Raw genomic sequence first — 12,511 nt, 5'->3', positions numbered from 1 at the left:
TCTTTGACAGCTGGGCTGGGAAAAGAGACTTTCTAACACATCTGGGGGTCACTGAGCAGCAAAACCCTGAGAAACTGAATCAACACAAAAAGGCAAAAACAATTAAAAGCACCCATAAGACAATTCTTAAAATGCAAACAATTTTGAGTCTTCCATGTCCAAACAGATTTTCTGGAGCATCTTAGGGCTTGCAGGAGGGATGTGGGGTTTTCTTAGCATGGTTTATCAGGACAAGGTTTTTTCTGTCACCTGTTGTTGGGGTCTCTTGCTTGTCAGAGTGACCCCAAGAAAAGTTAAAAAGTCTCTTTTCCCAGCCTGGCACTTGAAGAAGGAGTCAGGGCTCTTCATTTCTCGGTCTCAAGGTTGTTTATTGTATCTCATCTATAAAATTCTTTCTCCTGCCCTGCCGAGATCCACTCAGCAAGGCAGTCCAGGCACTCTGCCTGCCCCCAGGGCAGGGTTATGTGTTTATACTAAAAACTACAATGTGTACAATGTTTGCAATTACTTTCCAATACCTATCACCTATGTTAGACAGTGAGCTTCTACTCTAAACCAATCTAAAAGTGCCAACATTACAGCAAAAGATGGAGGCCAAGGAGAAGGAGGAAGGCTGGACATGCCCAGATTCCTCCATCTTGCCCTGCTGAATCCCTGTTCTAAAAATGCCAAAATCTTGTTTTTAACCCTGTGATAACTTCACTATCATTCTACTTAATTTGTCGGGGCTTGCAGATTTTCATCTAAGTTTGGTGATTTGCTCCATGGGTCATAATCAAACCCACAGGTGATCTGGGCTCTGTGCCAGGGTCTCTGAGCCCCCTGGCAGAGCGATGTCCTGGCTCCTGACAGCCTGTGCTGAAGGGCTTGGCTGTGACAGACTCTGCACCAGGCAGTGTGGCTCCAGCCATCTCAAGGTCCATCTCTGTCCCTGCAGTGGAAGGGGACCACGCAGCCCATGAAGCTGAACACGCGTCCCTCCAACGGGCTCCTGAGGCACATCCTGCAGCAGGTCTACAACCACTCGGTCACCGACCCCGAGAAACTCAACAACTACGAGCCCTTCTCGCCCGAGGTCTACGGAGAAACCTCCTTTGACTTGGTGGCCCAAATGATCGATGAGATTAAAATGACAGAGGATGATTTGTTCGTTGACTTGGGCAGTGGTAAGTGAGCAATAATTCCTTTTTCTCCTTTGCTTTCTCTTTTTCTTAATACTTTCAAAACCTCATATTTGGGAAGCCAAGTAGGGGCTGATCCTGTAACACAACCCCCAGGGCTGAGGGTTGTGTTAGAGGATAAACATTGTGAAAAACGCCAATCACTTGTTTTTAAAATTTTAAATGTTTGATAGTAATAAAATGGTTAGAAAAATAGTAATATAATTAGAGTAATAATAATTTTGGACAATTTGGATTAGGACAATATGAGACAATAGAAACAAAGAGTTATGGACAGTCTGGGTAAGGACCCACATTGACAGAGGTTTAACCCTTAAAAACAATAACCTGTTGCATATTCAAACACCTCATACATGATGTATAAATTCCCTTCAAACACAGAACTCTGTCTGGTCATCTTCAACTTCTTCTTAACCTTAACTGGCATCTTCATGGCTGAGTGAGATGGGAAGAAGTTCATTTCTCCTGATAATGGGGCAATAAATTCTCCTTCTCTGAAAGATTCAGGTGTCCTGTGGCTGCCATCTCAGTGTGAGTCCTTTCTTTAGAAAAAAAGTATCCCACACAGCATAGTCTCCACTCCAACCTCATCTTATAACCTAAAACTATATTTAACACACTACTCAAGAAAACCAATGCAGCACAACTTTCTAACATAACACATATAATATTAATTTTAATATTTGTGAAAAGCCAATCATAAAATACGCATTTTTCACAAGCATTTTTCCAGATAATCCCAAAGATGCTCCTGCTTTTTATGCCAGGATTAAATGGACCAGACAAACCCCCAGACCTCTTTTGTGTGGCAGTGAAATATCAGCCTGCAATGCAATAAACCCTTGTTACAAACCCCTTTGTTTGTGTTGGTATTGTTGGATACACTTGTGAAGAAGAAGAAATGTTAAAAATTATGTTTGACCCATCAAGTTACATTCCTAAGGATTCATCTGTTTTCACTGGATTTGTTTTATGCCCTTCATATCTGAAAATTGCATTTCCTGATCCTTCCCATGTGAAACCCTTGGTGTGGAATCTGAAAATGAAGGGTTTTTTTACCTCTGACTTGTCAGTGTGTCAAAAAAGCTTTTACAGTTTACTTGAACAGTTGTGAAACCCACAAAATCTAACCCACATCTGCAACAGAGTCAAGTTTTAAAAGGAAATTGATGTGTCTAGTTGGTGAGGAAACCAGGTATGACTCAAGCACATGTGCAACAGAGACACTGAGTAAGAAAATGTTCTTTTTCTTGGTAAATCTGGTTCAGAACAGGAAGGGAGTAATAAGAATTTCCTCTCTTGCTTGATGTGTTCTGAAGTTTTAACACATTTAAACACAAACAAGTATGTGTGATACAGGACTTCTGGGGAAAAATAGATTTTAAAAAAATTATATTTTGAATTTGAAAGTATATTTAAATATAAAACAGTTATATATAAATATTAGATATTTATGTATGTTATACATAGTGAAACAATAGATTGTAGAATAATTTAATATTAAGTAATATACTGTTAAAAAGTATAAGAATATAGTACACATGATAAAACAGAAAAGATATTAATATATAATATATATACATAATATATTACATGCAATATATTGTAATATATAATATTATATAATATATAATATATATTATATATGTAGAATATATAATATTTAGTAGTATAATATATAATATATATTATATATGTAGAATATATAATATTTAGTAGTATATAATATATATAATAGTATATAATATTAGATGTAAGATATATATAATATATAGATAATATAGAAAAATATACATCCTTATATAAATAAATGTAATAATAAATAATATATATTATTTATAGATTTATATACAATATATTATATATAAAACATAATTTAATACATTATATATTATACATTATATATTAATAGAAAAACAGACTAATAACATATGTTATATATTTATATATAATATAATATGGTATAATATATAATATAAGTATATAAAATATAGTAAATATAAAGAAAAATTTAAGAATATAAATATATAAGTATATAAGTATATAGATATACAAATATATACATTATTTGGATATAAGTATAAAAATAAATACATAAATAAACAAATAAATACACATACAGGCTCTTCAGTGATTTTGTTACCTCTACTTCCCCTCTCAGTGGGACTGACTGAAATTTCCTGTCAGGGACTGATGCTCAGATGAGACCTTTAGAAAGACATCAGAGCTGAGAAACTCTTTTCCATCTGGAGGGAAACAAAACCTCCACAGAATCTCACAATTGTTTGTCCAGGAAGGTTAAAGCAGATCATATCTGGGAGTGCTGCAGGCTGGGGCCCAGGCCCATGGCAGAGACTTTAATCTGCTGTCCCCAGGAATAAATCAGGTGTTCCTCACTCTGGTTTAGGGCTGAGCAGCACCAGAGCAGTGGGAATGACTTTGGGAACGCCCAGTGCCTCCAGTGGGATGTGAGAGCCCTGCCCAGTGCCCAGTCCCCCTGCTGGTTTTGTGTGCCCTAAATCTTCTCTCCCCTGGCAGTGGTTTGTTCTAAGCTCTGGGGTTTTTGTTCCTCCCCTGCAGGTGTGGGGCAGGTGGTGCTTCAGGTGGCTGCAGCCACAAACTGCAAACATCACTATGGAGTGGAGAAAGCTGATATTCCAGCCAAGTATGCTGAGGTGAGTGAGCTGGGGGTGCTGCTGGGGCAGGGGCTCTCTGCTGCAGGAAAAGCACAATTCCAGCCCTGCTGTATTTGCTGCTCAGCTCAGCCTGTCCTGGAGCTGTGAAATAGCAGCTGTGCAAGGATGGGCTTGAGGAAAGAAGTGTGTCCAGTCTGGAGTGTTCAGAAACATCTTTCTGGAGTCATTGCAGGCCCTGAAAGCTCTTTTACAATAATACAGGGTCTGTTCAAAAGGGGAGTGCAGGGTAAGCTTCACCCAAATACCTGCAGTCATTCCATGTCTGGAATGGCTCTAATGCAGCTCCCAGAGGCCACAGCAAGGAGCAAATCCAGGAATAAATTCACCAAACAATTAGAGTTAAGTATTTTAAAGGCCATGTCTCTGCCTTGGTGGTGATGTCCCTTTCTCAGTTATTAAACCACCAGAATTCCTCCTGAGGCCTGTGCTGGGTGTCTGCTCAGGAGGCACCTTAGTGAGGAAAACCATCAAATGGCCTGAAGCTGCAGGAGGGGAGATTGGGATTAGAGATTAGGAAGGAATTCTTGGCCTTGAGGGTGGCACAGGGTGCCCAGAGCAGCTGTGGCTGCCCCTGAATCCCTGGAAGTGTCAAAGGACAGGTTGGAAAGGGCTTGGAGCAGCCTGGGACAGAGGGAGGTGTCCCATGGCAGGGTATAGAACTAAATCATATTTAAGGTCCCTTGCAACCCAAACCATTCCATGATTGTTTGATAATGTTTAGTCAGGCTTTTTTAGTATATTTTAATATTTATGTTAAGGCTTCTTTAGTGAAGTTTCTGTACATTTCTAATCCTGTGCCAAGGGGACACACACAGCTGATGAGTTCAAGGCCAACCTGGAGGCCACAAGCAAGCAGGGAAGGTCAGGCATGGTTTACCACAAGAAGTTTGCTTCCTTCAGTAGCCTGAACAGAAACTGATCCCTCTGAATTGTCAAAACACAGATTCAGCCTGAACAGGCTGGAAAATTATCCCTCATGAAAGGAGGGAGGGAATAAATAAAACTCCTTGATCCTTCTTTTCAGTGATGTGGGCAAAATGCATGAACACAGTGGTGAGGATCATCAGTCAAGGACCTAAAAATCCACTTTATTTCTCCTGCCAGGACTGAGTGGAAGTTTTTACCTGGAGGGCTCTGCAGTCCCTCTGTGTGAACATCCTGGTGTTGCTTTGGGGCATTTACAAGGGCAGGAATCCCCTCTGTGTTTACCATGAAACTTAAGAGATCAGCTTTATAAGGAAAAGTGAAATTCTCACTTTTACTAATGCCCCTTCCTGTCACTGTGCAAACACAAGGCTTTGGTGCAAACAGCAAACAAAAGAATGAGCCACAAATGCAGAATTAGGGGTGAACAAAATATTCTACATTATTTCCCTGGTTAAATCCTTTCAGATTTAACAACCAAGGAGCTGCTGCAGTGTCAGAGTGTGTGGAGCTGCCTTGTGCCTCTGTTAGGACACAGTTTTCCTCCAAATATTGGTGGAAGAAGTTGGGTTGAGTTTCCAGGTAAATTGGCTGTGGGTACCATGATAATAGATGGATAATTAAATTTGAAAAGCTTCACCTAAAGAGGAAGAATGTTACAGATTTATTTCAGTGAAGTTGCCTTAATAAATTAAAATGGAAGTTCCTACATTAAAATACAGGGGATTTTGGGGTTTTTCTGCTCAGCTTTGGATTGCCTTTGAGCATAAAACATGGCTGTGCACACAGAGAGTTGTGTTGAGCTGATCAACCATCAGCTTGAGTTGTCAGTGGGATCACAATTTCTGCTGGGCCTCTCACACAGAACCACAGAGTAGCTGGTGTTGGAAGGGACCTCTGGCAGGGCCACCTGGAGCAGGAGGCACAGGAATGTGTCCAGGTGGCTTTGGGATGTCTGCAGGGAGGGAAACTCACCTCCAAATATGGGCCAAATCCTAAAGATCAGCTGGGCCAGGCTGCTGGCAGGGTGCTGTGGGGATGTGTGAGGCACTGAGCTGCCTGGATATGGGATTTTGTTCCTTTCTCCCTTCTTTGGACAATAAAATCCAGCAGAGCCCTCCCTGCTCTGCAGCCCTGGAGTGTTTGGGTGCAGTTTGAAGCACTCCCAGTGTCTGTGGGAAGCAGATTTGCTGCAGGATTCTCCCTCTTTGCTGCTGGGATGCTTTTCCTGCTGCTTTCTGCTTCCTCAGTGACCCCAGCAGACCTGGCCTTGTCCTGGCTGTCCCTTTGCTCCCTGGCCTTAGGCTGGGCTCACCCCCCTCCTCCTGGTGGGATTATGCACCACAAATTAATGCTGGGCTATTTTTAGTGCTGGGCAGTGTAAGGGCCTTGCTTAGAACATGGAACTTCCTTGGAAAGTGGGGGGGTGAAAATGCCAGCTTTGCCTTGGCCCTAAAAAAGTGAGGGTTTGGTTTTTTTAAGGAAACTGAACAGCAGGAGCTCTGTGTCTGCCTGTGCTTGGAATGTTCATGGCAAAAAAACCTCCAGCCAGCCAGAATTCCTGGGGATCAATGAGTGCTTCAGAGCTGTGTCCCATTGCTGGGATGGAATTGGAAATGTCAGATGTCCTCATGGCTCATTTTGGTTTTCTTCCCTCTTGCAGACGATGGACAGAGAGTTCAGAAAATGGATGAAATGGTATGGGAAGAAACATGCAGAATACACAGTGAGTGACACTCAGCTGCAGATTGGGATCCACACCCTGTGCAGAGTTTGTAAAGTCCCCTCCAGCCTTTGCTCAGGCAGCAGCAGCTGAGGCACAGCTGCTCCCTGGTTCATGTGTTGATCCTGGGGATGGTGTTTTCAATTTATCCTCTCAGACCCTCTCTATGTGGGGTATGGTGTTATTGGGAGCACTTCCGGGTCTTTCTAGAAACTTTTTTGGAAGATTTATTCTTCTAAAATATTGTTCTGACTGGGGCTGCCATGAGTCTTCTGTTTGTGTTAAATCCCCTTTCCCCTCCCTCTCTCCATGGATTGGGGTTTTTGCCAGGTATGGCAGCTCCTTTTTGGGGTTCTGAACTGTCCTGCTGGAAATGAAAGCTGAAGCTTTGGTTCTGCAGGCAGGGGAAGGTGTGGCCACCTGGGCCCAGTTCTGGAGGTTCTGGGTGGGTGGAGATTGGAGCAGAAAGCTCCAGGAGCAGGTAACAGGGTGGATGGCTCTCAGGAGAGGGTGGTGGGTGGTTCTGCCTTGGAAGGGTTTGGAATTGGATGCTCTGAAGGTGGAGCTGGAACAAGAGGAGTGATTGGGTCATTATGGGGGATCTTCCTGCCTGGGCCAAGGCTTGTGTTGAAATTTGATGTTTCTTTATTATCTAAGGATGTTTTGCCCTCCAAGGATGGTGTGAGGAATGTGCAAATCCATGCACTGTCCTGTCCATTCCTTCCTGTTTCCCTTTTTTTCCCTTTGTAATTGTCTATAAGAAAATCTGCTCTCTGCTTAATCCCTTTCCATTCAGAAGATGGATGTACAATAGGAACCCACTGGGAGTTTTGAAAACACATCTATTTCTGCTCCTGCCACTTTTCTGTGGTCAGGGAAGAGCCTGGGTGGATCAGGGATATTCCCAAATGTCCCAGGGAAGTCAGGGCAGTGCTCAGAGGCTGCAGCTGGCCATGTGTCCTGCATCTGGTGTGAGCAAGGATTGGGGAACTCCCTTCTCCTTCCTCCCTTTTCCTCCCTCCCTTTTCCTTCCTCCCTTTTCCTTCCTCCCTTCTCCTTCCTCCCTTCTCCTTCCTCCCTTCTCCTTCCTCCCTTCTCCTTCCTCCCTTCTCCTTCCTCCCTTCTCCTTCCTCCCTTCTCCTCCCTCCCTTTTCCTCCCTCCCTTTTCCTTCCTCCCTTTTCCTTCCTCCCTTCTCCTTCCTCCCTTCTCCTTCCTCCCTTTTCCTCCCTCCCTTTTCCTCCCTCCCTTTTCCTCCCTCCCTTTTTCTCCCTCCCTTTTCCTCCCTCCCTTTTTCTCCCTCCCTTTTCCTTCCTCCCTTTTCCTTCCTCCCTTCTCCTTCCTCCCTTCTCCTTCCTCCCTTCTCCTTCCTCCCTTCTCCTTCCCCTCCCTTCTCCTTCCCCTCCCTTCTCCTTCCCCTCCCTTCTCCTTCCCCTCCCTTCTCCTTCCCCTCCCTTCTTGCTCCCTTCTTGCTCCCTTCTTGCTCCCTTCTTGCTCCCTTCTTGCTCCCTTCTTGCTCCCTTCTTGCTCCCTTCTTGCTCCCTTCTTGCTCCCTTCTTGCTCCCTTCTTGCTCCCTTCTTGCTCCCTTCTTGCTCCCTTCTTGCTCCCTTCTTGCTCCCTTCTTGCTCCCTTCTTCCTCCCTTCTTCCTCCCTTCTTCCTCCCTTCTTCCTCCCTTCTTCCTCCCTTCTTCCTCCCTTCTTCCTCCCTTCTTCCTCCCTTCTTCCTCCCTTCTTCCTCCCTTTCTCCTTCCCTTTCTCCTTCCCTTTCTCCTTCCCTTTCTCCTTCCCTTTCTCCTTCCCTTTCTCCTTCCCTTTCTCCTTCCCTTCTCCCCTCCCTGCCCTGTCCCTGGGCTGGTGTGATCCACGTAGATCCCAGCACTGTGGGATCAATTGGAGCTGACCTGGTTTTATTTCCCAATTTTCTGTCTCCTGAGGCCCTTGGTGCCCTCATCTTGCAGAGCAGCTGCTCCAACTCTCCTTTGGGAAGCAGGCTGGGAAGGAGATGCTCCCACCTGCCCCTGGCACCTCCCTCCTGCAATTCCTGCTCTGCACACAGGGATTCCCTTCCAGGGATGCTGGGCCTGCTCTGCAGCAGGATTGATAATTCCTTCCTGCTGTGGCAGCACTGGGAGTGCTTTCCTTTTCCTGAAGTGGCCAGATGGCATTTTTCCATTGTGTCACCCAGCTGGCATGACTTGAAAGGAATTGTTCCTGAGGATGCTCTGCTTCTGGGCTGGGTAATTTAAGGAATAGGAGAGGAACTTAGACTAAAATATTGGAAGCATATTGCTTGCCTTAGGCAGCATTTCCATATTGAGCATTCCAAGTGACAGAGTCTGGTGCTATATTGAAACAAAGCTATTTATTTTTGCCAGGTTCTTTGGCTTTTATAACTCTGTTTTCTGCAGTGTTTAGAGTAAAATTTCCCTGAATATGCAATCTGAGGTTTTTTTGGGAAGAGTTAAACACTTGCAGCACTTCTTGTCTGAAGGGAAGTTGGTTTCCTGTCACCTTGGAGTGATGCTTGAACACAGATTTTATAGGAGGCACACAGGGCAGATTTTATTTAGGTTTTATTCATCAAACAGACTTTTGCCAGGCAGTTTATTTCCTTTAGGAACTCCTTAGCAGCATCTGCTATAGGTGACTGTTAAACACATCTATAAACACAGAGCAAACTTGATCATGATGCAGCTGGAGGACACAGGAAGATGTGGAATTGAAAACCTGGTATCTTTGTCTTTCTGGAAAACACTTTTGATCCTGCTTTGTGAGGTCCCAAAATTCCAAATGTTGGAGACAAAATAAGCACAAACTGAAATAATCTGTCATCAGCAGAGCTCAACTCGTGAGTTCCACTCCAGTGTTAGAGGCAGTCATATGAAAAATCAGTGTTTCAGAAGAATCAAGTGCTGGAGCAGGGGAGGGCTTGGTGGGAGTTCAGTGGGAAGAATTGCAGATCCCACCTGCAGCTCTGGCTGAACTTTGTGGATGGTGTTTCCCTCTTGCTGTAAAAGTAAAAACTGTGGTGCCTTAGGCAGCAATAAATGCTGGACATGCCCTACAGGGTCATGCTGGGTTTTTAGGGTATTTTAACAGCCAAGATCCCAGCACAGTTAGACATTTCCAATTCAAATGGATTTTGGGTTCTCCCTGAAAAGTGATCTGCTGAAAAGTTGACTTTGCAGAGTGTTCCATGCTTGTTTGGGATTGTGCATGGCTACAGTTCCTTGTTACTTGGGGAATCCTGATCTCTGGAGCTTTTCAGCATCTCCAGCCTTCCCAGCTGATAGAATCTTTTTGAGAAATATTTTCTGTCCTTTTTGCCTGTTGCAGCAGTCCAAGGGAACTCAGAACCTGATGATGTTTTTGCAACCTGCCCCAATCCTCCCAAGAGGATTTTTTCAGCTTGCCATTGAAGGAAAGTTGCTAGGAATGTAAACAACCAAAACCCCAGGAACCCCCCAAACTCTGCAAGCAATAAAGTTGTGTTTGAGAAGCCTTGGAGAGAAGGGCAGTCACTGTCCCCTCACCAAATTGTTCTGCAGCCTTGAAATTCAGCTTCTGGCCTTCCCCATTGGATTGTTCTTGTTAGTGCTGGAAGTTGTGAGCTTGGACATGAATTCTGGACAGCAAGACCCAGTTTATTTAAAATAAACCCCAATTATCCAGGTGTGTTTGTCCACAAATTATATAAATATATATATATATTGTCTACAATTGTAAAATAAAACAAAACAAAACTTCTTGAATGCTTCCACCCAAAATTTGTTCTGTAGTCACTTGGTGATAAAATCACATTAAAGTTCCCCAGCTGCAGGTGGCAAAGTGTCCTGGGGGTGTTGGATGCCCAAGGCTGCAGAGCCACAGCTGAGGGGGGGAAGATCCATGAGGGGCATGAGAGGAGAGGGAGGGATTTGCTCCTCATGCATTGCCCTGGGAGGCTCCTGATCTGCAGCTGTTGTTGGCCACTGAGTCTCATAATCCTCTTTAATGAATATTTACATGCCCTGCTCTTGGGGAATGTGCAATTCCTGCTCATTTAGGGAAAATCAGATTCTGCTGCTCTTCTCTCCTGCATTCCAAGGGGAGGATCCTCCTCCTCTAGTGCTTTTCATCATCATCATCATCATCATCTTCAGCTTTTTGCTCTAGAATGTCCCACTTCCACCACATGTCCTTTTATTCCAACTCTTTAAACTTCTCCTTTCTCTTCTCATGGAGCTCAGAAGTTTCCAAGATTAACTTTACCCCACTCTTTTCAAGTAAACTTCTCTGAAGGAACAGGAGACTTTGGGAAGGTCATTAGGCCTGGCTAATTAGTGAGTCTTTCTTGGGGAATTCCTGCATATGTGCAGCCATTCAATTAAAACCCTGCATGGCAATTAAGAGGCAGATGGGTTTTCATGGTTTCTAACTGTAAATATCCTCCTGTGGCCTCAGAATCAGAACCATCTCAGGTATCTGGGGCAGGAGGCTGGGATTGCTGAGTAGCACAAAGTTCTGCTCTTCCTGGGCTCCCCTTAGGGAAAGTTTGGGGTATTTTTTGGTTTTTTGTTGAGTTCTCAGTACCTGGGACCTGTTGTTCCCTTTAGAGAATGAAACACAGAGCAGACTTGCTGGAGGACACATGTAGATGTGGAATAGAAAGCCCAGCATCTTTGTCTTCCTGAAAATTTTGTCCCTGCAAAATGCTTTGTGAGATCCCAAAATTCCAAAGGTTTTTGTTGAGTTCTCAGTGCCTGTGCTTCCCTTTTCCTGAGAGGAGAAAGCACAGAGTAAACTTATTCATGCTGTACCTGGAGGGCACAGGGAGTTGTGGAATGGAAAGTTTGGCATCTTTGTCTTTCTGGAAACTTTGTCCCTGCAAAATGCTGTGTGAGGCCCCAAAATTATCAATGTTGGAGACAAAATAAGCACAACTTGAAGGATCCCAGGCTGAGCTCAGAGCAGCTGGGAGTTGCTGCAGTCCCATGTTGGACTCTGCTGAGAACCAGGCTTAGTTTTGTGTTTATTTACTCAGGGTTGTTATAACAGAATTCCTCATCTGCTCCAGAAAAGCTTCTTTAGGAGGTGGCAGTGATTATCAAACTCAGGATTCCTAAAGTTGGGATTTGGGCTGGATGGATGCCTCTGTCTGCTCCCAGGAAACCCCAGGAGTTTCTGGTGCCTGCAGGTGGTTCAGCCCTGAGGATCAGGGGTGAGTTTTGAGCATCAGTGCTAAGTTTGGGCTGCTTTTCTGCCTGCTTTATTGAATATTTCTCCTGTTCTGAGCACAAGCAGGGAGCTGTGTGGGAGTTCCAGTGCCCAGGAGCTCCTTTGTGATGGTGACTGACATCTCCTGCACCTGAAAACCTCCTGCTCCAGGAGCTGCTCTCAGGGCAGGATGAGCCAGCTGTTTGCTCCTGGTATTTTTGACCTCCCCATTTCAGCAGGAAATTTGCTGTTTTGGCATTTGAAAATCCCTCCAAACGTCCCCTGTGGCTTTGAAATGATGCCACATTTTGGAGGTTTGGATTCGTGCCTCTGGTTATTTTTGAAAAGAACAAGGACCTAAAAATAACCATGTGTACTTTTCCAGGCAGAAATTCTGGGGCTTTGGGAGCCAAGTGTTTGCACTGAGACATCCTGAATTTGTGAATTTATGGCTCCAGCAGCACAGAGCCTCCCTGGCCAGCACTGGGCTGAGAACCCAGCCCTCCTCCCCAGCACATGGGCCTGACCTTCCCAAACTCCTGCTCTGCTCCTTCTGACTTGGGGAATCCTGATCTCTGGAGCTTTTCAGCATCTCCAGCCTTCCCAGCTGATAGAATCTTGCTTGAAAAATATTTTCTGTCCTTTTTGCCTGTTGCAGCAGTCCAAGGGACTCAGAACCTCATGATGGTTTTATGGAGGAGGGGAGGGCTTGGTGGGAGTTCAGTGGGAAGATTTCAGATCCCACCTGCAGCTCTGGCTGAACTTTGTGGATGGTGTTTCCCTCTTGCTGTA

The 12,511-nt window shown here is 44.5% G+C and overlaps 1 protein-coding gene across 8 annotated transcripts in view; it reads left to right on the top strand.

Annotated features, from left to right (window-relative positions):
- DOT1L (DOT1 like histone lysine methyltransferase) overlaps positions 1 to 12,511 on the top strand; it is a 100,951-nt gene that overhangs the window by 27,958 nt on the left and 60,482 nt on the right. For all 8 annotated transcript variants that reach the window (XM_077191317.1, XM_054650303.2, XM_054650304.2 and 5 more), the window contains exons 5-7: positions 938 to 1,166; positions 3,762 to 3,856; positions 6,465 to 6,527. In XM_077191317.1, the coding sequence (XP_077047432.1) occupies positions 938 to 1,166; positions 3,762 to 3,856; positions 6,465 to 6,527 (387 nt within the window). The remainder of the gene's footprint in view (positions 1 to 937; positions 1,167 to 3,761; positions 3,857 to 6,464; positions 6,528 to 12,511) is intronic.

Source organism: Agelaius phoeniceus, chromosome 29 (assembly GCF_051311805.1).
Source record: "Agelaius phoeniceus isolate bAgePho1 chromosome 29, bAgePho1.hap1, whole genome shotgun sequence".
NCBI classification, from domain to species: domain Eukaryota; kingdom Metazoa; phylum Chordata; class Aves; order Passeriformes; family Icteridae; genus Agelaius; species Agelaius phoeniceus.
Note: the sequence above shows the minus strand (reverse complement) of the source record. Positions and strands in the feature narration are given on the sequence as shown.